The sequence below is a fragment of the Scardinius erythrophthalmus genome, assembly GCF_964197995.2.
Source record: "Scardinius erythrophthalmus genome assembly, chromosome: 1".
Lineage (NCBI taxonomy): Eukaryota > Metazoa > Chordata > Actinopteri > Cypriniformes > Leuciscidae > Scardinius > Scardinius erythrophthalmus.
Genome location: NC_138221.1, coordinates 48,264,898 through 48,289,530, shown reverse-complemented (window position 1 = coordinate 48,289,530; position 24,633 = coordinate 48,264,898). Strand labels below are relative to the sequence as shown.

Here is a 24,633-nt window from a genome sequence, read left to right as displayed (position 1 = left end):
TAAATCAACGGACAATTTTCAAGCACTTACCCAGAGTTCTCCCATGGAAAGCTCCCATAAAAGACAAGATGCTCAAATCTGGGCATCCAGGACTCTGAGAGAGAGGAAAGAGAATAGTGTGTGTAAAAAGAACATTACGATTTCAGGAGCCACAGTCATGTGCATAATGTGTGTCTTTCACAGTGTCTATTCTCTAACCTGGTTGATCATGCAAGAGCCGATTTCCTCCGCAGATGGGTTGGTGTCTCCTCTCTCCTTATTCTAGAAACCATTTAAAAAAGTATTAGATAACAGATGATTTAAGAGCTGTTCATGTGTATAGAGTAGGGCTGCCAACATATGTACGTAGGTACATACAGTACATGATGCATACATGAATACCTGTATATACCTGTATATATTTCAATTGATAATTTTATTTCCATATAATGAACATAAGCACTGTCCAAGATTCCATTTTATGAGCCCAGTTAATATGGAGTTTACATAACAGTCAGGAATGTTTTTTTTTGTGTAGTTACATCATATTTTCTTATGATTCCCTCACCTGTATCGTTTGACAGCCCTAATATAAAGTAATCTGAATTAAATCAGTATTTCTAACAGATTTAAGCTTTCAAGCTTCTGTTATACTTTTGCAAGCAATATTACCAATGATATCAAAAATCATAATGCTTATTATTATTCCTCCAACAGTTTCAGTCTTGGTATTTTTATTGCCAAAATACAACCGATATCACACCTATATAAAGCAAAATTTGCAGTTTGTGTGAGTCGAGCAGGAGCAAACTGAGGAAAGTCCACTCACTCTGTACCAGATAAACATGCTCTTGAAGGCATTCTCATTGGAGCAGGAACCACAGGCCATGGTTTGTACTCGCGTCATTCCGCTGGGGGCAATCTGATGTTGAAGAAAGAGTCATTCACAGCACTCCGCACTGGCACCTCTACAATAAACAGCAAGCCACTTCCGGCCAATGTGAAAAAGAGCGCAATCATTTATTAGGTTCATAGTGATATCTGCAAAGGACGTTATCAAGATTAAGAAAATCCCAAAGGGCTTTTTTACAACTGCCAGAAAACAATCTGTTCTTCAAGTGAAAGGTCTAAACCTTGCGCAAAACATAGTCCTTACTCTCTACTTGTGAGCATTGTCAGCAATAATTTCTGAGACATATGCTGTTATTAGCTTTTGTTATTGCAAGTTTGTGGAAACATACATCTTTCAAGAAATCCTTCACTCGTGTTTCTTCAAATCCAACAATACTCACCGTCAGCAGGCTCTCGACCAGTTTGTCTGGAAAGTTCTCAGGTGGCAGAATACCAAGTGCCGGCCGGTTGACAAATGCACTCTGAAAACAAAAATCCACACAGAATTTGAAAAAGTAAATTTTAAGTGTTATTACACTACTATTCATAAGTGTATAAAACTTGTGGACACTTGTGAATTGTAGCAAATTGACAATGAAAATTCAGTTACACCATTACAGGAATAAATCACATTTGAAATATTCACGAGTTCACACTTACAAATGATCAGAGAATAAATAGTTATGGGTATTTGGCGTGCTGTCCGGGGGGAGGGCTCCGAGCGCCGAACCCAGAGTACTCCCCCTGTATCTCTTGGTTATGAAGATAACCAGGCAAGTGTGAGGAGATGGGGTGGTGGAGGGAAGCTGAAAACTGTGGAGGAATATGGGTGAGTCGACTGTGTGTATTTATAGGCCTTTATACTACAGGGCCATTGAATGCTTGAATCTGATTGGTTGACGAACGTTCTAAGGTGTGCATTATTTTCAGGGAAACGCACGGCTAAAGTAGTTCCAGGCAGGTCTTGACCGCATTACAGTTCCATATCACTTCGCGTAGTTAACGGTAATAACGGAAAGTAGGATACAATTCATAACAAGAAAAAAACATTTAGCCGCATGTGCTTGATCTGGAATTTTCAATGTCTAGCTTCACAATCAATGGAAACATGCAGTTTAATGTGAATAAATAAAGTATCCTATCTATAATCAATAGAAAATTAAACTGAATATAGGCTGAAAAAATGGATAATCCTGCAGCACGGATTATTATTGCAGATAATATAACAAATAAATAATTATTGATAGGGCTACTTGTTAAAAGGGCTTTGTGTTTCATTTATTTGGCCAGTCTGTCATCTGTCAATAATAGAAAAAAAGAATGAATTCGAATTAATTAAAAGGAATTGAATTAATAAATAAATAATGATGTTGACGCACATGCTTTTCTGTCTCATTATTGCAACATCTCTCTCTCTAATAACTGCATTAATAACTGGGGACACACTTTAAGGCCGGTTATGAATGTAATTTGATGACTGATCATGCCCAAACGCGTGTTCAGCGCGTCCAGTCTAAGTCGGTGTTTAAAATATGCTGCGATGAACAGTCAGAGAATGTGTCAGCTAGTCGTGTGTCCCTATATATCTATGGTGTGTCTCCAGCATTAATCTGCTATCAGAGGCTCAAACCTCCGTTACTTACTCTAAAATGACGTTTTGGAATTAGCAACGGAGGCATTGGTTTAGATGCGTAAGAAATTAGTCCTACATACAAGAGCGTTTTAATGACAAAAGCTTTACAAACGTATTGAAATACATAATCTGAACAATGTTTCGAGGTGTGGTAACTGTAGTATAAGCGGAATAATTGACTTCAGGCCGTTGAATTATTAGAAAAATAATGCACACCGAGCATTATTACTCCGCTTCGCGTCGTGACCGCATTACCACCTCGGGTGTGCATTATTTTTCTAATAATTCAACGGCCTGTCGTCAATTATTCCTTACTTAAATCATGCTGATTGAGTGGACCTGTTGATTACTGATTGCTGACAGCTGGTTGGAATGACTTGATTGTTTGATCATTAGAACGCGTTCCTCCCGAACCTTGTTAATAAAACATCATTTCAAATCAAAATCAGTTATTTTAAATAACTTTAATTAAGTTTCACTATATTACTGTTTACTGTACTCAAATTTTTATCAAATAATGCAGCCTTGGTTAACATGAGACTTCTTTCAAACCATTACAAAAATCTTACAGACCCCAAACCTAATAACAGTAGTATATCTGCTAAAAAGTGAATTATAAAAAGACATTAATTTTGTTTTTAAAGGAAAACTTAAGTGAAGCAGTGCTACTGAAAAGCAGCTCTGTGCATCACACCTTTAAAATTCTCATCTCGTTCCACTCATGCTGTAGCCTGGTAAACTCTGCTACTTCGCTTTGCTTCGTAGACAGAGTCTGGAAGGGCAAAATTGAAAAGCTTTTTCTTTCTCGGCGCTTGTCTGAAGCTTAAAATCATTGGTTACCCGTAAGCCAATCACATAACGTTTGGTTATGGCGTGTGTTATGCGCATGCTCAGCCGCATCTAACTTCCACTGTAAACACATGCATGATGCGAAACCAAAACCATCGAGCGAAATACCGGAGTGAACATGGCTGTAAATGACTTTTGCAGATTATGTGAAGTAAATCTACGCATCCACGGTACAATCAGCGTCTACGTCACGGCTCTCAGCCCACCCTCTGTTCGTTGATTGGCCGGCTGTTTTGAGGCCGGAGGAAAACTGGGAGATAGGTCGCTATCTCAGACTGAGTACAGAAGCGAACTGAAATTGAGCGGAAGTACGAAGTCTGACGTCGTCAGGCTACTCATGCTGCACTGTTTGACTGTACAATGAAAATTAGATTTGCCGTAATCTATCTATAAAGACACACACTCGCACACATATGTGCACCCCCATGCACACAGACACACACACACTCTTCATAGTCTGATCAGGACTCACCACATTATTTGGATTGGTCATCACTTTCATTAAGGCTGGATGATTGTAACCTAGAAAAGAAACAAAAACACTGGTCAATCTATTCATTATACATGCAGTGCGATATCTGAAGATTAGAGACAGTGAAAACACACCAAAACAAACAGCAATTGAATTGAATGGTCACATTTTGTCACAATTGTAGCTGAAGGCAACAAAATGTATTTGCACGCTAGTGAGTTGAGGTGGATAATTGATATAGTCACTCTCTATGACTACAGCTGCAGTGAGAACAACTCTCTGATACTACTACTCTTACACAAAGCACCCAAAAACATTAGAACACTTAAGCCACAATCAAATATGTATGAATGTCATTGCAATACACAAAAATATCAAGCCAAGTGGAAAATCATGCTAGAGCTTTTCTGGGTCCCTAAGTCATTTGTAGAAGTCGATTCCCTTCAAGAAAATGTTCAAATGTCTTTATTTTGAACAGCACATCTACTGTCTGTGATTTACAAACTAACACACATAATTTTGTGAAATTTTTGAGAAGTAACTTAAACAATGGTTTAATATTTTTTAGGGCTGTTTTCGACTAAGGATTTTCATAGTCGAATCTGATTCGTTAGATTTTGCCGTAGTCGACTGATAGACTGATAGTCGACCTTTTTTTTTTTTTTTTTTTGATAGCAGCTAGATTTTTGCCATTTCAAATAAAAGAGCTAAAAAAAACTAAAAGAAAAACATGGTAACAAATAGCCTACCTTTTATTCATTTAAAGCCAGATGAACAAAACATCACACATATATCATAACATTTCATAAACATGAGGAGCAATATGAGAGAGAAATTTGGTGATCATTGTTTAGGTACATTAAACCACGTAAAGCTTTTTCACGCCCATGAGAACCGTGTGGAGTCAACTCACAGCGCTCCGCTGCCCTGCTGAAAATGTGAAGCAGAAACGCTTAATATCAGATAACGTCCATAATAATTGGACTCTGGGTTCGATTTTTTGACCATTTTCAGTGGTTATGAGGAGCAATATGAGAGGGAAATTTGGTGATCGTTGTTTAGGTAGGCTACATTAAACCACGTAAAGCTTTTTTCACATTAGGACTTATAAAGCATAGATATCATATATAAACGCGTTTATATATGATATCTATGTTATAAAGCCCATGAGAACCGTGTGGAGTCAACCCACAGCCGCTCCGCAGCCCTGCTGAAAATGTGAAGCAGATTTTTGAATACATTTTTATTTATTTACATTAGTAAGCTACAGGACATCGTGTTTCAAAACATGACCTGCGCGAAAGCGAAAAAAAAAAAATTTTACCCAGCCCTTCTGAAAATGCGAATGCGTCTCTGTCCCCAGCACATTTCAAACCAAACTGACGCCCATGTATTCGACTATGAGGTTCATAGTCGAATCAGACCTCTCCGAATCGAATCGTCGAATCCTCGACTATTAGAAGTCAGCCCTAATATTTTTGCATAATGACATTTATTTGGTATAAGTGACTTTTTGAGGTGTCTGACTCTGTGCACCTTGATGAGACAAACTGTATGTAGAGGTAGAGACAATTTATTGAGATTAATCAATCTTAATTAACAGATTAATAATAATAAAGTAACAGAATTTACTGTAATTTCATTCGTTTCTTGAATAAAAAATCAGTTATGGTAGAGAGAGCCTGTAAATTCACTGTCATTTGTAGCAACTTCAAATTTAGCCGTTAGGGCTGATCCAAAAAAAAAGGGAAGAACTGATCTGTTATGTCTGCAGAACAAGACATGCCCATGAACATGTGCCATGCCCTAAATTTAAGCACAAACCATTTTCAGTGTGTTTCCTTTGTTTTTTCAAAGCTGACATTACATAAAATTGTGCATAGCAATTCACCAGCAGAGAGCTCTTGCACATAGTGAAGCTACAATTGAGAACAACTCTCTGATACTACTGAGAGTTGTATTATAATATATATATATACACAGTGGGGAGAACAAGTATTTGATACACTGCCGATTTTGCAGGTTTTCCCACTTACAAAGCATGTCTGTCATTTTTATCATAGGTACTCTTCAACTGTGAGTGACGGAATCTAAAACAAAAATCCAGAAAATCACATTGTATGATTTTTAAGTAATTAATTTGCATTTTATTGCATGACATAAGTATTTGATATATCAGAAAAGCAGAACTTAATATTTGGTACAGAAACCTGTATTTGCAATTACAGAGATAATACGTTTCTTGTAGTTCTTGACCAGGTTTGCACACACTGCAGCAGGGATTTTGGCCCACTCCTCCATACAGACCTTCTCCAGATCATTCAGGTTTCGGGGCTGTCACTGGGCAATACGGACTTTCAGCTCCCTCCAAAGATTTTCTATTGGGTTCAGGTCTGGAGACTGGCTAGGCAACTCCAGGACCTTGAGATGCTTCTTACGGAGCTACTCCTTAGTTGCCCTGGCTGTATGTTTCGGGTCGTTGTAATGCTGGAAGACCCAGCCTCGACCCATCTTCAATGCTCTTACTGAGGGAAGGAGGTTGTTGGCCAAGATCTCGCGATACATAGCCCCATCCATCCTCCCCTCAATACGGTGCAGTCGTCCTGTCCCCTTCGCAGAAAAGCATCCCCAAAGCATGATGTTTCCACCTCCATGCTTCACAGTTGGGATGGTGTTCCTGGGGTCTCATCCTTCTTCTTCCTCCCAACACGGCGAGTGGAGTTTAGACCAAAAAGCTTTATTTTTGTCTCATCAGACCACATGACCTTCTCCCATTCCTCCTCTGGATCATCCAGATGGTCATTGGCAAACTTCAGACGGGCCTGGACATGCGCTGGCTTGAGCAGGGGTACCTTGTGTGTGCTGCAGGATTTTAATCCATGACGGCGTAGTGTGTTATTAATGGTTTTCTTTGAGACTGTGGTGCCAGCTCTCTTCAGGTCATTGACCAGGTCCTACTGTGTAGTTCTGGGCTGATCCCTCACCTTCCTCATGATCATTGATGCCCCACGAGGTGAGAGCTTACATGGTGCCCAAGACCGAGGGAGATTGACCGTCATCTTGAACTTCTTCCATTTTCTAATAATTGAATTCTTACTGGTTGGTAGGTGATCAAATACTTATGTCATGCAATACAATGCAAATTAATTATTTAAAAATCATACAATGTGATTTTCTGGATTTTTGTTTTAGATTCCATCACTCACAGTTGAAGAGTACCTATGATAAAAATTACAGACCTCTACATGCTTTGTAAGTAGGAAAACCTGCAAAATCGGCAGTGTATCAAATACTTGTTCTCCCCACTGTGTATATACTGTATATATATATATATATATATATATATATATATATATATATATATATATATATATATATATATATATATATATATATATCGTCTATATAAAAAAAAATAACCTCATAACCCTAGCAACAATCTGAAGTATTTAGGAATACAAATTTGCTTTTACCTAGTTATCATATATATCTCCAATCATATTGGAGAATGAATCATGTCACCTTTGCCACACTCCTATTCTCTAACAAATGTGGTACTCATTTTGTCGAGGGGATTCTCCGTGATTGATACAAGGTCTTCCCGGCCGTGATTAAAGCACATTCGAAGGCATTGTCTGGAGGTCCGTCTGATTAATGCTGTGTGACAGGCTAGACACTAGAGATCTTACTTCCATTCCTGAGTGATTGTGTTTAGTGGAACACGAGATCTTATTCCCAAGTGATAGTGTTAAAAAGGGACGAGGCATCGTCCGACTAGAAGCAGGTGTTGATGAGGTGATGCCTAGTAGAGTATAAATTTGTAGGTGTCGAAGTGGAGACGCCCCTTTAACTTAAGTCAGGTGCATAAAGGAAAATCTACCACAGCAGCTTAATCAAGATGACTAGCTTTTAAAACTGCATGCCTACAGCTCACTAGGAGTAGAAACAGTACTAGTTTGACCTCAGTATGATTGCTGAGGAGTTCATTCTGTTCTAAACGCTGCATCTGGCTCTTTCAGTCCTGTGAAGTCAACTGAAACAAGCATTTGTCCATGCAAGTGGCTGCCTTTATGTGAAAACACCAGCTGTTACCACATGGGTCATTCCTGTAATACAGTACATTTTCATGTCTCCATCATATTTTTTGGATAAAATTTTTTACAATTACAATTCTCAAAGATTAAATCATATTAGTTTCCTTTATTATAATCACAAACAGACATGTGTCAGTATTCGGTAATATGGTATATTGCGGTAAAGAGTGGTATTGTTATTGTGGGCACTTCAAAGGATAATTCTAAGCAACTTATCCCGAATTTTTTAGATTTTTAAAATTCACATTAGCTTGATTTCTATTAACCAGTTAAAATTTACGCGTGCACATTGGCCTGAAAAAAAAAAAAAAAGTTCAAACAGCTATTTATATTTTTGTATTTAGTATGGTGTTTAACAAACAACTCAAAATACTTTTACTTTTATTATTGTTCTTTATAGTTGAGTTCTACTGGACTTCTGATTTTTTTTCCAAACATTTGTCTACACTTTGTATACATTTATTGTGCATTGTTCTATTATATTTAATTATGTCAAGTTAGATACATTTACTGGACTCTTACTGAAGTATTATATCATCAAAACTTCCAAAATGCCTATAAAAATACACACTCAAAAAGAACTTGCACTGATGCAATGAACTTTTTTTTCTTATTTCCATCGTGCTGAGATGTGTCTTGACTGTCTTGCCATAGTGTAAATAATCGAGTCAGAATTAATAATGTTTGATTGCCTGAGCTTGACCAGAGCACATTTCTGAAAGTCTTTTTTCATAGAAATACTTCGTTACACCACAAGCACATTTACTTCTAAAACCATTACAGAGTACAGAATGTACTGCAAAACAAGAATGTACCTCATGAACTCTAGACAAGCCAGTACAGACTACTATACAACACTCCACCCACTGTTTCTGTTATTTACAGCAACAGATGTTTTGATATCTTGATCAAATGAATTATGAAAAAGGGGATGCTCAAGCTCATTAAAAAAAAAAAAAAAAACATCAAAGAGGTAGAGTTATCTATTTTGCTGACTGATGGTTGAATCTGTCCAGCGGCTGATCCAGGATCACAGAAAGCTTTAGATGAAGACATGTGCTTTTCTGACACATGTAAAGAACAGGCCGCAGGGTGAATAAAGCCTCGCTGTTGCTTAAACACAGGATACAGGTGTGCAACACATTAAGTAAGAAAACTAGTGGATTGTGGTGTGTGTTGCCCTTGTGTATGCATGTGTCTGTCATTGTGAATGTTTTGGGTGAGTGGGGGTTGTACACTGATGTAACAACAATATCCCATAAAACACTTCTGTTCAAATGAAACAGGAGAAGCAAGTGCAAGGGAAATCAAAGCTCATTAAATCGGAGTCACCGCCTGAAGGCACATCTGAGAGCGAGAGACAGTAGCTTCACTCAATTTGTTGAGGCTGATTAAATGCAAGTAAGCTAACGGACCAAACGAATGAGATGCAGACAGAGGAAAGGTGCTCTTTCTGCCTCTCAGGTCAGTCTGTCGTATCTGTACAGGCAAACCTCAAAGGAAGTCCTGAGTTCCTGTCGCTCACATTTAATCATCCGCACCAACAGTCGCCTCAGGCAAAGCCACAGGACGCCTCTCACATTTACTGAGCAAGAACAACACAGTGGCCACAGCACTGTATGTTGGATTGTAAGATCCTTTCCAACTCTAGTGCAGTGTTGTTATTGTTAACTAAAACTATTAAAATTTTCATTAATTGAAATAAAATGAAAAAAAAAAAAAATACAATATATAAATATTAGATAAAAATATTGCTGCTAGTGTTTAATTACAATCAAAGAAAATATTTAATCTCAAAATACATCTATGAGATTCATTTTAATTAAATTTAAATAGCCGACTAATTAATTCTAAGATAATTAGAATTAGAATTAAGATAATCTCTAGATAATTCTTAAGAAATATTGCAGTATTTTATTTTATTATATGTGATTTATCTGTGCACTGCACATCATTCTTTTTTTTAAATTCATGTGCCCTCATAAACTCTAATCAAAGTATCTTCTCTTCTCTGATGACACTGGCACGAGGGCGGGACCTCACATGACCTGTCACTCACATGACATCACAGCAACAAACCACAACCATCCAATCAATTACCACTGGAAAAAATCCTGACCAGTCCTACATTTTTTCTTGTTCGAGAAGCTGTTTCACTTGGATATACGTCACACAACTTCCCTTTCATGCCGACTTTAAAGTCCGCGTGAACCGGAAGTTGCAAACGACTTTTCTCCAGTGTTGTGACGTATTTCCCAGTGAAACGGAATATTGAACAGAGGGCAGGGTTTTACTCTAGCGCTCCTCCTCTCCATCTCTGCTCATAACAGACTATCGGTTTGAGGGGAGTGGTTAAGCGTTTCCCAACCCAAGTCCTCAAACCTACGTCATCAGGGAAGGTCCTCCAATGCAGAGGGGAGGGGCATTTTCAGATTTTGATTAAAGATTACGAAGCCCAAACATTTTTTTGTGTGGATTGACTTGCATGGATGAATTGTTCACCACAAAACGATCAATTTAGGCAAACAAAGTTAATATGGTCAATTTTGATTTCATGTGGACTTTAATTCAAAGTTGTCTTATTTCCTGTCTTACAGTAGATGTGTCAGTGGTCTGCAGAGCAATGAATGTGTTGTAACAGAGACCAGCTTACTGACAGAGCTCACCAATGGGGATGGAGGAGATTTGTGTGTACACGTCCAGCATTCGGTTACCGTCCACGTCCACCAGGTAGTTCCCCCTGCTCTCCTCATAGTTGCAAAAGAAATGAATCGCTCCAACATTCTGCAAACCAAGAGAGAAGTAGAGTTGAATGTTGCTATTAAAGTGAATTGTGATTCATCTGTACACCTAATTTTTTTCTTTTTCTTGGCAGAGCTTCAGCTTCATGTCAGTGAATGGCTAATAAGAAACCCGCAAGCTGATGCACCACATGTATAAGTGGTGATTGTACAACTAAATGTTTATTGGCACAAGAATTTGTAAAATAGAAATATAAAAAGTGAACATCAGGAAAAAATAAATGCTACAAAAGTCTAAAATATATTCCCTTTAATGAATTCACATGTACTGTACAACTGAAAAAGCAGATGTCAAGTTTCAGACCGTGACTCATTACCACAAAATTGTGAGCAACGGTGCTTTATCTACTGAAATTGGCTTTTCCGTCTCCGCGGCTTTGAACCTGATGCAGCATCTATTTTTAGCACGTCTGATGCTATGACTCTTCTTATGTCTGCTTATTGTGCACGGGAGACAGACAGCGGCCAACAGACACGCACAGGAGCTGCGGCGAAGCGAATCTGTGATATTAGCTTCATCGAAGCCTGTCAGCTCACATCTATCTAAGAGGTCAAAAGATGACTGTGACTGCTCTCAAGAAGCTGGACCAGACAGCAGATAAATTACTGCCTGAAATACATTCATCACTCAATACGCTGAAGACATCCAGACAGGCTGAAATATGGCTGGACGTCACATCAGAAGTGACATTGCTGATCTAGGGCAGTCATACTTTAGCTTTACTGCTGTTAATCATATCGTTTTGTTTTGAATGGCACTGTCTGAAAAAGTGACTCATATAATTAAATCATTATCTAAGTACAAACTAAGAGAACTGCACCTCATTTGATTGACCATGGTTTTCAAATATCTCCATGTACAGAGTATGGAAGACTTCTATCTAATTGCATAACGCAAGTTTAAGGTACAGTCATGTGTGTATAAACTGAGCAAACACCAAAGTTTGTCTCACCTGAATCTCTCCGAGTTGTCTCATCAGCTCCTGTTGAATGAGAGAAATTAATCTATTAGTCATTCTGCTCTGCAGAGTTATCAAAATATATTTCTATCAGCTTTAATCATACAAATATTGGACACACATTATTTTTCTTATGATTGTAATGCTTAATTTGTTAGTTATACAGTTATATAGTTATTATATATATATATATATATATATATATATATATATATATATATATATATATATATATATATATATATATATATATATATATATACACACACACACACACACACACATAGGCCTGTCACGATAACAAATTTTGCTGGACGATAAATTGTCCAAGAAATTATTGCGATAAACGATAATATTGTTGTTCGAGACCATTTTCATCTAATATAATGATAATGGCATAATAATGCAGGTACACCTTTTCAAAGATCTATAAACTTTTATTTCTTAAGAATATTAAACATTGAAAACGGAAAAACATTTTAAATATCCACAAAAAATTAACAAAACAACCAAAAACAATAAAAGCAATGGACTCTCAGTGTCTGTTAACAAAAAAATTCACTTGAATAAATACCAAAAACAATAAATAAAATGGATGTAAACAAAATTGCACTTCAAAAAATATTAAACATTAGGCTCAGACATAAATAGTGATACATTCCATAACAGGCAAAACTGCCGGTTAGGACCTTTGTAAACAAATAAAAAAAAAGCCTCAAAAGGATACCACAGCATTTTGCACTGTCCTCCTGTTACTTTGTCGTCTAAACAAACGCCCGAGTGATTGTGTAATTTACTGTCGGGAAGACGGAGACGTGCTTTATTGTGTGTATATGCTACGCACTGAAAATACTTGGTTAGGATTAGGGGTGAGGAGTGCGTGCGTATTACACGCCATAAAGTGCGTATCATATGCACGCAAAAACTATTTTTGGCGTATAAATGGCACGAGAAATAACATTCGTGGTATAGATACGCATTTTCATGAGATCGGGCTCGCTGTCACGTTTGGCTTTGAAACCAATTCCATCTTTTTCTCTTTTTTTTCCTCCAACTCACAACTAGCGTCTTTTCTCTCTCCCGGCAGTCGCCGCAAGCAGTCCCGCCGGCGCTTTCCCATACAAAGACCATGTGACTGACAGGCGCCGCGGCGCCGCCTCCCCACACAAAGACCATGCAACTGACAAGAGGGTTCACTCCTCCTATACGCTAAGGAACCGAGAGTGGTCATCCAGTCTATTTGGTAGAGAGAGAGAGAGACGAGGAAAACAAACAAGCATGCAAATGGAATTATCGCGGCCGGAAAAATTATCGAGCTCATTTTTTTTTATCGCGCGATTAATTGATTTATTGACTATCGCGACAGGCCTACACACACACACACATATCATATATATATATTATTCAATTATTCAAGCATTAAAATCATAAGAGAAATAATGTGTGTCCAATATATATATATATATATATATATATATATATATATATATATATATATATATATATATATATATATATATATATATTCTTAAATTCTCTCTAAAAAAATCTTATATTTCCTGCAGAGACATATCACAAAACAATCTGGTGATAAATCTTATGGTAAAAAAGTAAAAATGCTGAGACTGAACCTGGGACTTTGGACCTGGCACAGCGGTCTTCATGGATGGGGTGTCATATTCAAACTCTGAAACAGTTTTTGTTGCAGTTTTGCTGACATATCTGGATCCTAATACAACAAAAACAGAATAAAAACTTAAATAAGACCACATACTTAATAATTTCAGACACTCTTACTATGCAGTACATATTTCCCATAGTTACGTAATATGTTGGATGAGATTTTGAATTCACAGTTTCTAAAAATATAAATCATATTACAAGAAGAAAATGAATATCACATATTTAGCTGAACATGGGATTAATTTTATGTAATTTTACTATTTTAATTTGAGCGGATGTTACCATTTATTCCATATCCCCGAGTGCTGTGCACAAACTGTTTTAATTCTTGCTGTTGTGTAAATGATCAAATCTGGTCCCCTATTATAGAAATTCACTTTCATAAAAAGTTACAGAGTTCAAAAAGTGCTGCATAACAGGAAAGAGTCATTCATTCATCCTTTAATTTCCTCTTGAATTATGAAAGGTTGCCTCAGTTTCAGTGAAGATAACTTCCTAAAAATGCTTAGCATTGCAATTTAGATGTTTATCTGAGTATCTCAAAGTAATTAACCAACTGAACCCTGTAAGACCTTTTGTACTTTTGTTGTATATCTGAACAGTGGCCAGCAAATACATATAAAGAATAAATGCCACAAAATGCCTTTTAGCCATATTTGAGCAGTAGTACCCATGTGCACTTGAGGGGCTACATAAGTTTACAGAAGTGAACTCATAACTGAGCTACTGATTAATGTAGGACGCTGACAGGATTGGGACAATGTGACCAGACACTGAAGGACAAGACACAAACAACTTCTCTATACATGCAGAATTCACCAGCCAAAGCTGGACAGAACCAGATCCCTGTAACTCATTTACATGGTTAAGTAACTTTGAACTGTGTCCCTCTCGACATTCGGCTCTCTATCTATCCACACATCATTATCATTCTAAAGGAAGCCTCTCACTTACTAAGCCGAGCATGGAGTTTAATCACTCTGATAAAGTCTCTGTGACAGCTACAGCTCTTTTTGATGGTCACTAGTAGGTTGAGAACATTATAGTTAAACAAGTTTTTAAGACTGCAGGGTATCATAGTCTTCCATCTCAGCATGTTTTTTTTTTTACCTGGAGCGGCTAGACGCAAGTTTTGCTGAAGGGAGGCGGCCAGCTGGCGGGTCAGGAGTGAGGAAGCCATGTGTAGTACTCACGAAGGCAGAGATGAAGAGCGAGAGAGAGAGAGAGACAGCACACTGCCTGCCTTTCACCTTCCTTTTACTTCACCTGGGGAAAAACAATGAAAGAGATAGGTTACAGAGAGTGGGAGGCCGATATAGGTGTGGGATTACAAATTTAAGAATCTGTTTAAGATCTGCTGATCTTATGTCTTTACATAACATAACATGGAAAACTAAGGTAGAGTACATTGAATTTAGCATTTAAGGTTATGACGATAACAAGACAGTCCTGTTCTCTCCATTGTAAATTAAATGAGTCAGATTACTGAGACTCTCACCCTTTGTCTTTAATGGCTCTTGGAGCCCCTGTCCCAGTCTTTGAATAGTTACAGTATGCTGATTGGATTAGGATTGGTAACACTCTAGAGTCTGGGTTCCTATAGCTGTATACTTTATTTGCATGCTTCGTTTAAGGTCGTCACCCAAGTGCTTTGTATTCATTTCTAAGCACTGCCCTCTAAATGTATATAAATTACAGTGTACACTGCCTTAGTAAGACTTGATGACTGCAGCAACGACAGCTGGTGTTCTCAATAAAGAATCCTGCGTAAGATACAACCAAGTCTCCTGGTCTTCGCTTTCTGAGTTTGTCAATGCAACCCTGTTCTCCCACTCTTCACACACTGATAGCAACACCGCAGGAGAAATGCCAGCACAGGCATCCAGTATCCGTAGTTTCAGGTACTGCACATCTCGTATCTTCACACCATAGACAATTGCCTTCAGATGACCCCAAAGATAAAAGTCTAAGGGGGTCAGATCGGGAGACCTTGGGGGCCATTCAGTGTGTGAAGAGTGGGAGAACAGGGTTGCATTGACAATCCAACACAATGGGCAGCACATTGAACACATTTTATAAGTGGTCAGAAACTTGTAAATAACTCATGAACGAATAAAGTTACGTTGAAACCAAGCACACCATTGTTTTTCTTGTGACATTACCAATAAGTTTGATGTGTCACATGGCCCTCTTCCTATTGAAAAAACAAAAGTTGTATCCAAGATGGCCGACTTCTAAATGGCCACCATGGTCACCACCCATCTTGAGGAGTTTGCCCCCTCACATATACTAATGTGCCACAAACAGGACTTTAATATCACCAACCATTCCCATGTTATTACGGTGTATCCATATAAATAGCCCACCCTGTACATTAAACATACTATTATACAGACTATTTATTTTGTAAAAAAAAAAAAAAAACATATTACCATATTACCATACACATTTACAGATCACCGTTTGCCATTGGTCGGACAAACAGTTAGTCCTGCCACAAACTTGCACTATTGGACATAATAATTGTACTACATTGGCCTGGTCGGAAAGCTCAAACAAGTGTTATTTTTGTTTTATTATATTATATTTTTAGTTTTATTTATATTTTTAATTCGCTTTTATTTTTATACATTTGGTTTTCATGTTCATGTTTATTTTTTTAGTAATTTTATTATGTGCTTTTGTCATTTTATTAGATTTTTGTTTTTTATTTGTCTTTTTTTTATTTCAGTTTTAGGGTATGTTTACACAACAACAATGTAGTAAAAATGGAAAAGTCTTTCCTTTGCGTTTCTTTTACATACAGATAACAACGGTGTCAAAACACCGTCCATTCAACACGGATCCACGAAAATGACTAAAAACGCTGCATTATGCTGCCAGGCCAGTAGTTGGTGATGTCACTGTGTAAAGATACACTACGCTCCTATAGACTGAACACGCAATACGTATCTGCTTTCAACTGGTGCTTGAAAGTGACTCCCACACCTTATTGGACTGTTCTTTGATACTTTTTTGACCATTCTAGTTGGTTGCAATCATTTAAAGAAACATGCACTGAACATGTATCCTGACTACGTCAGACTTCGTACTTCCGCTCAATTTCATTTCGCTTCTGTACTTCTGTACAGTGTCATAGCTTTCCGTTTTCCTCCGGCCTGAAAACAGCCGGCCAATCAACGAACAGAGGACGGGCTGAGAGCCGTGACGTAGACGCTGATTGTACCGTGGATGCGTAGATTTACTTCACAAAATCTGCAAAAGTCATTTACAGCCATGTTCACTCCGGTATTTCGCTCGATGGTTTTTGTTTTCGCATCATACATGTGTTTACAGTGGAAGTTAGATGCGGCTGAGCCGGCGCATAACACACGTCATAACCAAACGTTATGTGATTGGCTTACGGGTAACCAATGATTTTAAACTTCAGACAAGTGACCCCCCGCGAGAGAGAAAACACTTCTCTATTATGCCATTCCAGACTCTGTCTACAAAGCAAAGCGAAGTAGCAGAGTTTGGTATTACCAGGCTACTGAACATGGGGGGCTTAAGAAAACTTTCCGTTGCCCTAGAGGGTTAATCATTCATCACAATGAGTAAAACCAAAGAATATAGTTCTGACGTGCAGCAAAAGATTGTTGAGCTTCACAAAATAGAAAATAGCTAAAGCATTGAAAATTTCAATGGTCACAAAGCCTAAAAAAAATAAAAAATAAATCAAACAGCACCTACAGAACATGCTGTTTGGGAGAGTTTTTTTTTTTTTTTTAAATCCTCCTCGCTCAAAAAAACTCCAGCATATTCAGTCGTCAGTCACGACTGGAACTTCAAAAGGGACAGGTTTCTATGGTCAGATGAAACAAAGAAAAAAAGAGCTTTTTGGCAGCAAACAGGGATAAAAAGTACCCCATGCCCACGGTTAATTACACCGCTGCATCGTTAATGTTGTGGGCCTATTTTTTCCTGGAGGTCCTGGACATCTTGTTCAGATACATGGATTCTAGCAAATACCAACAGATAAGAAATCTAAACCTGACGGCCTCTGTGATTTACCCCCCATTTTCCATTCTTTTACTTAAATGAAAAGTTAGATTTTTTAGAATGTTTGAATGAAAGATGCAGATTTATTTTTACAGTCATCTTTGATCATATTTACCAGGGTGCCAATAATTCTGACCACAACTGTATATTGATATTTTATTTTATTTCAGTTAACAGAAATGTTTTTAATATTCCTTGTTTTATTCAGTTTAGTTTTAGTTCACAATGGCTTTAGTTTAACCCTGACTCAAACAAACTGAGGAATATTCAGAAAGCACCCCAAAGCCAAAATGTTCGCAATTTTCAGAGAAATCATCCTACAAACAGCTTGTCTCTAAAAATAGTTGCATATCTATTTTTTTATCAGAAACTGATTAACAACCATATTGGTGCAAATCTTACAGTCTGCAGTGTGACAGTCCTGGGATCATGCTTCACAGACAATTCCTCTCTTCCTGAGCAGCAGGTTCAGCCATGCCCATCAATCCTGTCCTACAACAGTGGTCCTGACAGTTGGCCCTCATGCCACTTAATTAAAGCGTGGTTGATTGGTGTTAATTACAACATGGCTTAGACACTCACCAGCCCTCAGATGATCTTTTTGCACTGCAGAACCATCACAGCCGTTTCTTGGGACGGAGACAAGTGACTAACGGCGTGACTTTCGAGTACTGCTAAACCTTCCCAACAGGCACAGGGTTCAGGGAACTCGAGCACCACTCAGTCACACTCTGGCGTTAAGATTATCTGGGAAGAATAGTCCTGCCTAAGGGAAAAGCTGAGGCCTGAGGGAATCCCGACATATCTTCAGCTATTATAATGAGTGAGCATGTGCTTAGGGAAGGAAAAGCAAGGTGACGTTATGCAATTATTATGCACAAAATGTTCTTAACTGGAATAAACATGTTTCTGAAGCAATATTGTTCATGCTCAGTTTAAATGTCATAGGCATATGTTTCTGTCATCTTTCTAGTCTGGACATTTAAAAACCTGTGAATCAATCTTCCTGCTCTATTGAAAGGAAGCTAGTCTTATATGTTTGCTTGTCCAAAGGAATCAATTCAGAGGGGAGAACCATAGCATCTTTATTCATGCGCAGGAGACAAGAAGCAGAAAGTGCATCTCTGTTGTGCTATAGGACGCTTACGCAATTGAGGCGGCAGAAGCAAGAAAAATCCAGACGCTCCGTCTCTCAGAAGCACCCCAACCAGACGGCTCATCGACCAGATAGAACCGGTTCTGAAAATGTGTGTTACACAAGCCTGTTGTCATGCGCCTGTGAGGATGCAGCAAGCAAAATGGGTTAAACTAGTTTGACGGCTGGGGGGCAACAACTTGACTGATGGAGCTGATTTTCCTTTCTCGAGTGAAAGAGACTAATTTCATTTCATTGACTGATAGAGAGCGAAGAGATGAGGGAATGCTGATGGGAAGAGGAGTGTGGATACATAATAATAATATATAATAATAAATTATATTTGTAATGCGCCTTTCTCAGACTCTCAGAACAAAAATAAATAAATATATATATATATATATATATATATATATATAGGCATAGTTCAATTGACTCTGTACGCAATTGTATAGTCCTTCAACCAATCAGACCGACGATCCAGGTGACGTACTTTGCACAAAAAAACTCCAGGCAGGAAATGGTGTCAACAAACGTGTTGGTTTGGAGCATTGATCAGCGGTTTGCAGAATGGCATCGAGCGATTTTTGCAGGTTGTGCAAAAAAAAAAAAAAACATTAAAGTGAGTGGTATTTTCACCCACTCGAGCGATTTGTTAGCTAAACTAAAGAAGCTATTGAGCATCGTCGAGAGGTTAAAAGGAATTGGATTTGATTAAACCTGCCAATAGTGCGCCAGGTGGATAAGCCAGTTTGTGATTGGTCCCCACAAATTTGTAACGGAAGCAGGATAGAAGAATGTACAGGTTTCCAGCCTGAGCTGCAGGGCAAAATCAAATTGCCGGCAGATCGGGCTGGGTTTACCCAGTCTATGGCTGAACTGGAAGTAATGTGGGAGTAATGTGATGGCGTGAGGATGTAGTCAAAACACGTGCAGGAGAGTTTTGTATATATTGCAACCTCTTAATAGAATTTGCTGGTAAACCTGCAAAGAGAGAATTACAATAATCAAGCCTTGACGTGATGAAGGCATGGATAAGCCTCTCTGCATCAGGCCTAGAGAGAAAGGGTCTAATACGAGCAATGTTCCTCAGATGGAAAAAAAGCAACCTTCGTTATGTTTTTAAAATGAGAATTAAAAGTTAGCTGAGCATCAAAAATCACGCCCAAATAACCCACCTGGCCAGAAGGGGACAATTAGGGTATTGTTTACTGAAAGTTTAAAAACATTACATTTACTGACATTAGATGGAGTGCCAATTAATAAGATTTCAGTTTTGGAGCAATTTAGTTTTAGAAAGTTGAGTTTCATCCACGCTTTGATTTCCAACAAACAGTCAGAAAGTTGAATAGAGATCAGGCTGAGAGCTGATATAAATCTGGGTGTAATCCACATAACAGTGATAGCTCAGGCCATACTTCTGAATGATCTGCCCAAGAGGCAGCATATAAACACTAAATAAAACAGGACCCAAAACTGACCCCTGAGGGACACCATGACACAGAGGCACAGTCTGAGATCTGTTAGTACCCAGGTAGACAAATTGGGAACAATCTGAGAGGTAAGATTTAAACTAGTTTAACACAGTTCCAGACAGACCGGTCCACATATGCAATCTGCCCAATATGCTGTGACGTATGATATCGAAGGCAGCATTAAGGTCTAACAAAACCAAAATGCCACAAGGCCCAGAGTAATTTATCTGCTCATTTTCAGCATCAAAATCAAACCAGCACTCTTTGTTCACATCACATGACATCTGATTCTCTCTCAGCTAATCAATATTCATCAGGGGTCTCTGCATGGGCGCTGTGCTGGGGGAACATTTCAAAGCGAACAATAGCCGCCTGTGCTGGATTACACAACTCCGAGCCACTTCCTCTGCTCCCCATCCTCTCAGCTCAGAGTGTGGACTAAAGCCAGCGCTCCACGAGAGCAATGAGAAACCGCACCAAACGCGGAGCCATTTTTAAAATGCAAATTATTCCTTATGTTACGTAACACCATTTTTGGGAGCAGCTCCCCCTCAGAAAAGGAGCAAGATAACATCAGTAGAAGTGAGCAACAAGAAATACAGAATACATCCTCAATACAAATATGTGAAGCTAATTTTTAAACTTCAGAGATGACAAATTGTGATTAACTGATTTTAACTGATTATTTGGGTTTGCACTCTGGGATATAATCATCATAGTCCTGATCACCAGCAAATGAACTTTGATCGTTGGCTAGCGATAACATTGAGCTCACTAAAGCTGTCAGTGAAGAATATGAGTACGGTTCATTGCGCACTCATCGCTAACCCTGTTAAAGCCTATTGGTAAACTTCATTACACCAATTCCCCTCTGCATGATTTAAACAGTCTATTAGGTCATGCACAAGTCATTCTTTGCTACACTCACTCATACGAATGTGGTGAAGAAATATTCACAGGATTTCCCTCTATTTCATTAAAAAGATAAGAATCTAGACTAATACTGAATATGAAAGCTCAATGAAAAGATGACTAACAAAAATATTCAGTCAAAATCTGAGAGGTTATGTAGTTGAGATAGACATTAAGAGTCTTTAATCAGTCTCTGTAGGAATGGTACATGAAAAAGGGGACATTCAGTGGGACTGAGGAGGTAAAACATCTGACAAATACTGCAAGACAGTTGCCAAGGGAACCAAGGAGGAAAACAACTGTACAACTGGCTGTCTTTCTTGTCTGGACGACAGATCATCCTCTGTAGGGAAAAACTGTGGTGCTATTAAGAGGATAAATATTGGTTAAGAAGCAATAGGCCAGGTTTTAGGCATCAATACCTCGAGAAAAATAATTGCATGGCGTATTCATTTAAAACAAAGCATGACATTGAGAGTGTTGCAGGGCTAATCCCAACAAATGCATCCTCAAAATTGGACAGAAACATGTGAAGTGCTCAGCATCAGATGGGAAGATGCTATGAATAACAAGTCCCACATACTGTACATGTACAGACAAATCAATCTGTCATCCATAAGGGGACTTCAAAAACATTCAGCATTCCTGAAAACCTGCTCCACAATCAAATGCTTAAGCAGGTCTATTCTGCCAACCTTCGCGCTATAAATCTACACTGTAAAAATCTGTGATATTTTACAGAAAAAGGCTACAGTAAAAACCTGTTAATTGATTAGCTGTATAGCGATAGTATAGCTATGTAGTATAGTATTGTTTAACATTGCATTATGCTGTTTTACTCTAAATTAATATTTTTTAAGTAAAAAACATGAATTACCTTAATTTTTGGTAAAAACAGTAAAAGTACATTCCCAGAATTCCCTGAATGACACATCACATTGGATTATATTATATGTAAATCATTTTGTTTCATATTTTTACAGTATTTTATGTACATTAGGGTGTTTAGTGTACCGTTTTTTATGCTAAAAATGCGATTTTGGTATTTCAAGTAGACTGATAAATTAACATTAATGAAACATATGGCTAGGAGTTATTAAATATACAGTCACCAATATGCCATCCCGTAATACCAGAATTGTCAGAATTCTTGCAACCACAGTTACCAGTTTTGTTGTTGCTGTTTTTTGTGAAAATTAAACAGATTTTTTACAGTGTAGGATAAATCATCCTTTTTATTCAGTGTGCAAAGCAAAGACATTATTGCAGGAGAGATTATGATACTGGATACTGAATGACAGAGCATACACCAAGAGCAGCTGAACATGTAAACAACATTTCACATGGATGTTTTGGAAACACAATTTTAAAAGAAAATCCAACAGCTAGTGTATACTATGTCAATATATTTGATTATGAACAAAATGGAGTTTCTTGCAACACAATATGTAAAGCTTTAAATAATCTTACTGAATATTACTGAATATAGTTTTAAAGAAACTGATAAGTCTTAGTTTCTGCTAAACAAAATGGTTCTATAGATCCCATATTAATGTATTATGGTTCAACTACAGGTCATCAATACAAAAAATATTTTTTTTATTTAATCAGTATTCTTTCCTGTTTTCCATTAACATATTTAGACATCATTAACACAGATGCAAGCAAGATGCATAAGAAAATATATCTTGAATTAATTTTAAATGTATTTACTTAAATGTATTCACATTTAAATTAAATATTTTTTTGTGGTTGAAAGCAAGTTTAAATCTTACAGAATAACTTATTCTATGCAATTTTGTTTCTCGGGAAAAAATGAATACTGCAAAACAGGGCAAACATGCGGTTATGGACACACTCACAATGAGGATAAAAATAATAATAATAATAAAAAAAAAAACACTAAACAATTTAAAAAAAAAGTTGAGGTATACATGAGTGCATTTGGATGACAGGTGGCTAATGTTGTTTTTGTCAGAATCAGTCACAAAGCAGCTGGTGGAACGGAGAAGCAACAGTATCCGGTTCCGACTGGATCTGACCTGTCAAACGGTTCTGCGATAGAGAGAGAGAGAGAGAGACGTATGGAGAGAATCGAGTCGATGCAGCAGTCCACCAGTCTACTGTCTCGCAACGCTGCAATGTTTCATAAGAAACGCGGCTGTTAAAAAACAAGACAGCTATTGCATCACCATCAACGCACAGCGAGGCGTTCCTGCAGCGATACCTCTAATTCACGATAAACTTATGATTATGAATTACAAAATCAAACCGCGTGCTTATGCTCTGTGTCGAAAGCGCTGCAGCGTCTCTAGTTCGCTGCAGCTGTAATGATACTTAATGACATTTAAAGACTTACCCTTATGTTTATTCGTTGTACGGGTGATGAAATCTAGCAGGTTCTTGGTGGAAGGACGAAAAAGTAAGACAGGAGTGAGGAACACAAGCGGATTTTAAAACATCATTACAAGTCTGGCCCTTTTCCCGAGAGGAGGGTTTTGCTGGGGGGATCCGCCGACTTCAGCCAATAGAGAGAGAGAGAGAGCTGCAGCTCCCGGAAATGTCAGCTCCCTTACACTGAGTAGGCTACAGCTGTGTAGTCAGCAATTCATATTTCCCATTATGTAGCTCCAGTCTAGTAGGTTTTGATTCATTTCCGTGACTCGAATCTTTTGAATCACGGACGCGGTTCACCAAAGGATTCGTTCACTGATTTAAAGGGATAGTTCACTTTGAAATAAAATTTTGGTATGTTTTAGCTTACCTCAAGGGCATCCAAGATGTAGGTGTCTTTTTTTCCGCAGTAGTTTCAATTTTGATATTTTTAGGTCAAACCGTTCTTGTATGACAGTCATATCATGCAGGTCGATGGTCACTGTCTCAAAACACAAGCACAGAGTCCAAATTAAAACAATTCCCCATCGTCCAAATTAAACAATTCCCCATCGTAAGTACACATTGATGGCCTAAGTCTAAGACACGAAACGAGCGGTTTGTGTGAGAAAACGAACAGTATTTATATCGTTTTTACCTCTTATAACACAGCCACGTCCAAGCGATCTGAGGGCGCGTGCGCATCCTGGTGTGTGACGTGTACGCAGACTGGTGCATAGATATATACACTAGATGTCGCATTAAAGACATTCGTTCCAATGAACTGCCGTAGCCAAGGCGACATCTAGTGTATATATCTATGCACCAGTCTGCGTACACGTCACACACCAGGATGCGCACGCGCCCTCAGATCACTTGGACGTGGCTGTGTTATAAGAGGTAAAAACAATATAAATACTGTTCGTTTTCTCACACAAACCGCTCGTTTCGTGTCTTAGGCCATCAATGTGTACTTACGATGGGGAATTGTTTTAATTTGGACTCTGTGCATGCTCTTTGAGGGGTGACCATAGACCTGCATGATATGACTGTCAGACAAGAACGGTTTGACCTAAAAATATCAAAATTGAAACTACTGTGGAAAAAAAGACACCTACATCTTGGATGCCCTTGAGGTAAGCTAAAACATACCAAAATTTAATTTCAAAGTGAACTATCCCTTTAATTCAGTGTTCTGTATGCCAGTAGGTGGCGTTATGAGAGTTACTGAATCATTCGTTCAACCGATTCCTTACAAAAGAACTTGCAAATACATAAAAAACACAAAAACATAAAAGTTTAAAAGCAGCGGAAGAAAAGGGATAGGCTACCTTAA

The 24,633-nt window shown here is 38.1% G+C and overlaps 1 protein-coding gene across 1 annotated transcript in view; it reads right to left on the bottom strand.

The window, feature by feature from the left end:
* The window catches only part of abat (4-aminobutyrate aminotransferase), a 29,848-nt gene extending 6,259 nt beyond the window's left edge, over positions 1-23,589 (bottom strand). Inside the window, exons 1-10 of the mRNA XM_081377718.1 lie at positions 23,284-23,589; positions 14,472-14,627; positions 13,310-13,407; positions 11,673-11,702; positions 10,585-10,702; positions 3,825-3,874; positions 1,272-1,352; positions 809-901; positions 199-261; positions 31-94 (exon numbers count right to left, since the gene is read on the bottom strand). Coding sequence (XP_081233844.1) covers positions 31-94; positions 199-261; positions 809-901; positions 1,272-1,352; positions 3,825-3,874; positions 10,585-10,702; positions 11,673-11,702; positions 13,310-13,407; positions 14,472-14,541 — 667 coding nt within the window. The 5' untranslated portion in view covers positions 14,542-14,627; positions 23,284-23,589. The remainder of the gene's footprint in view (positions 1-30; positions 95-198; positions 262-808; positions 902-1,271; positions 1,353-3,824; positions 3,875-10,584; positions 10,703-11,672; positions 11,703-13,309; positions 13,408-14,471; positions 14,628-23,283) is intronic.
* Between the last annotated feature and the right edge of the window lie 1,044 nt (positions 23,590-24,633).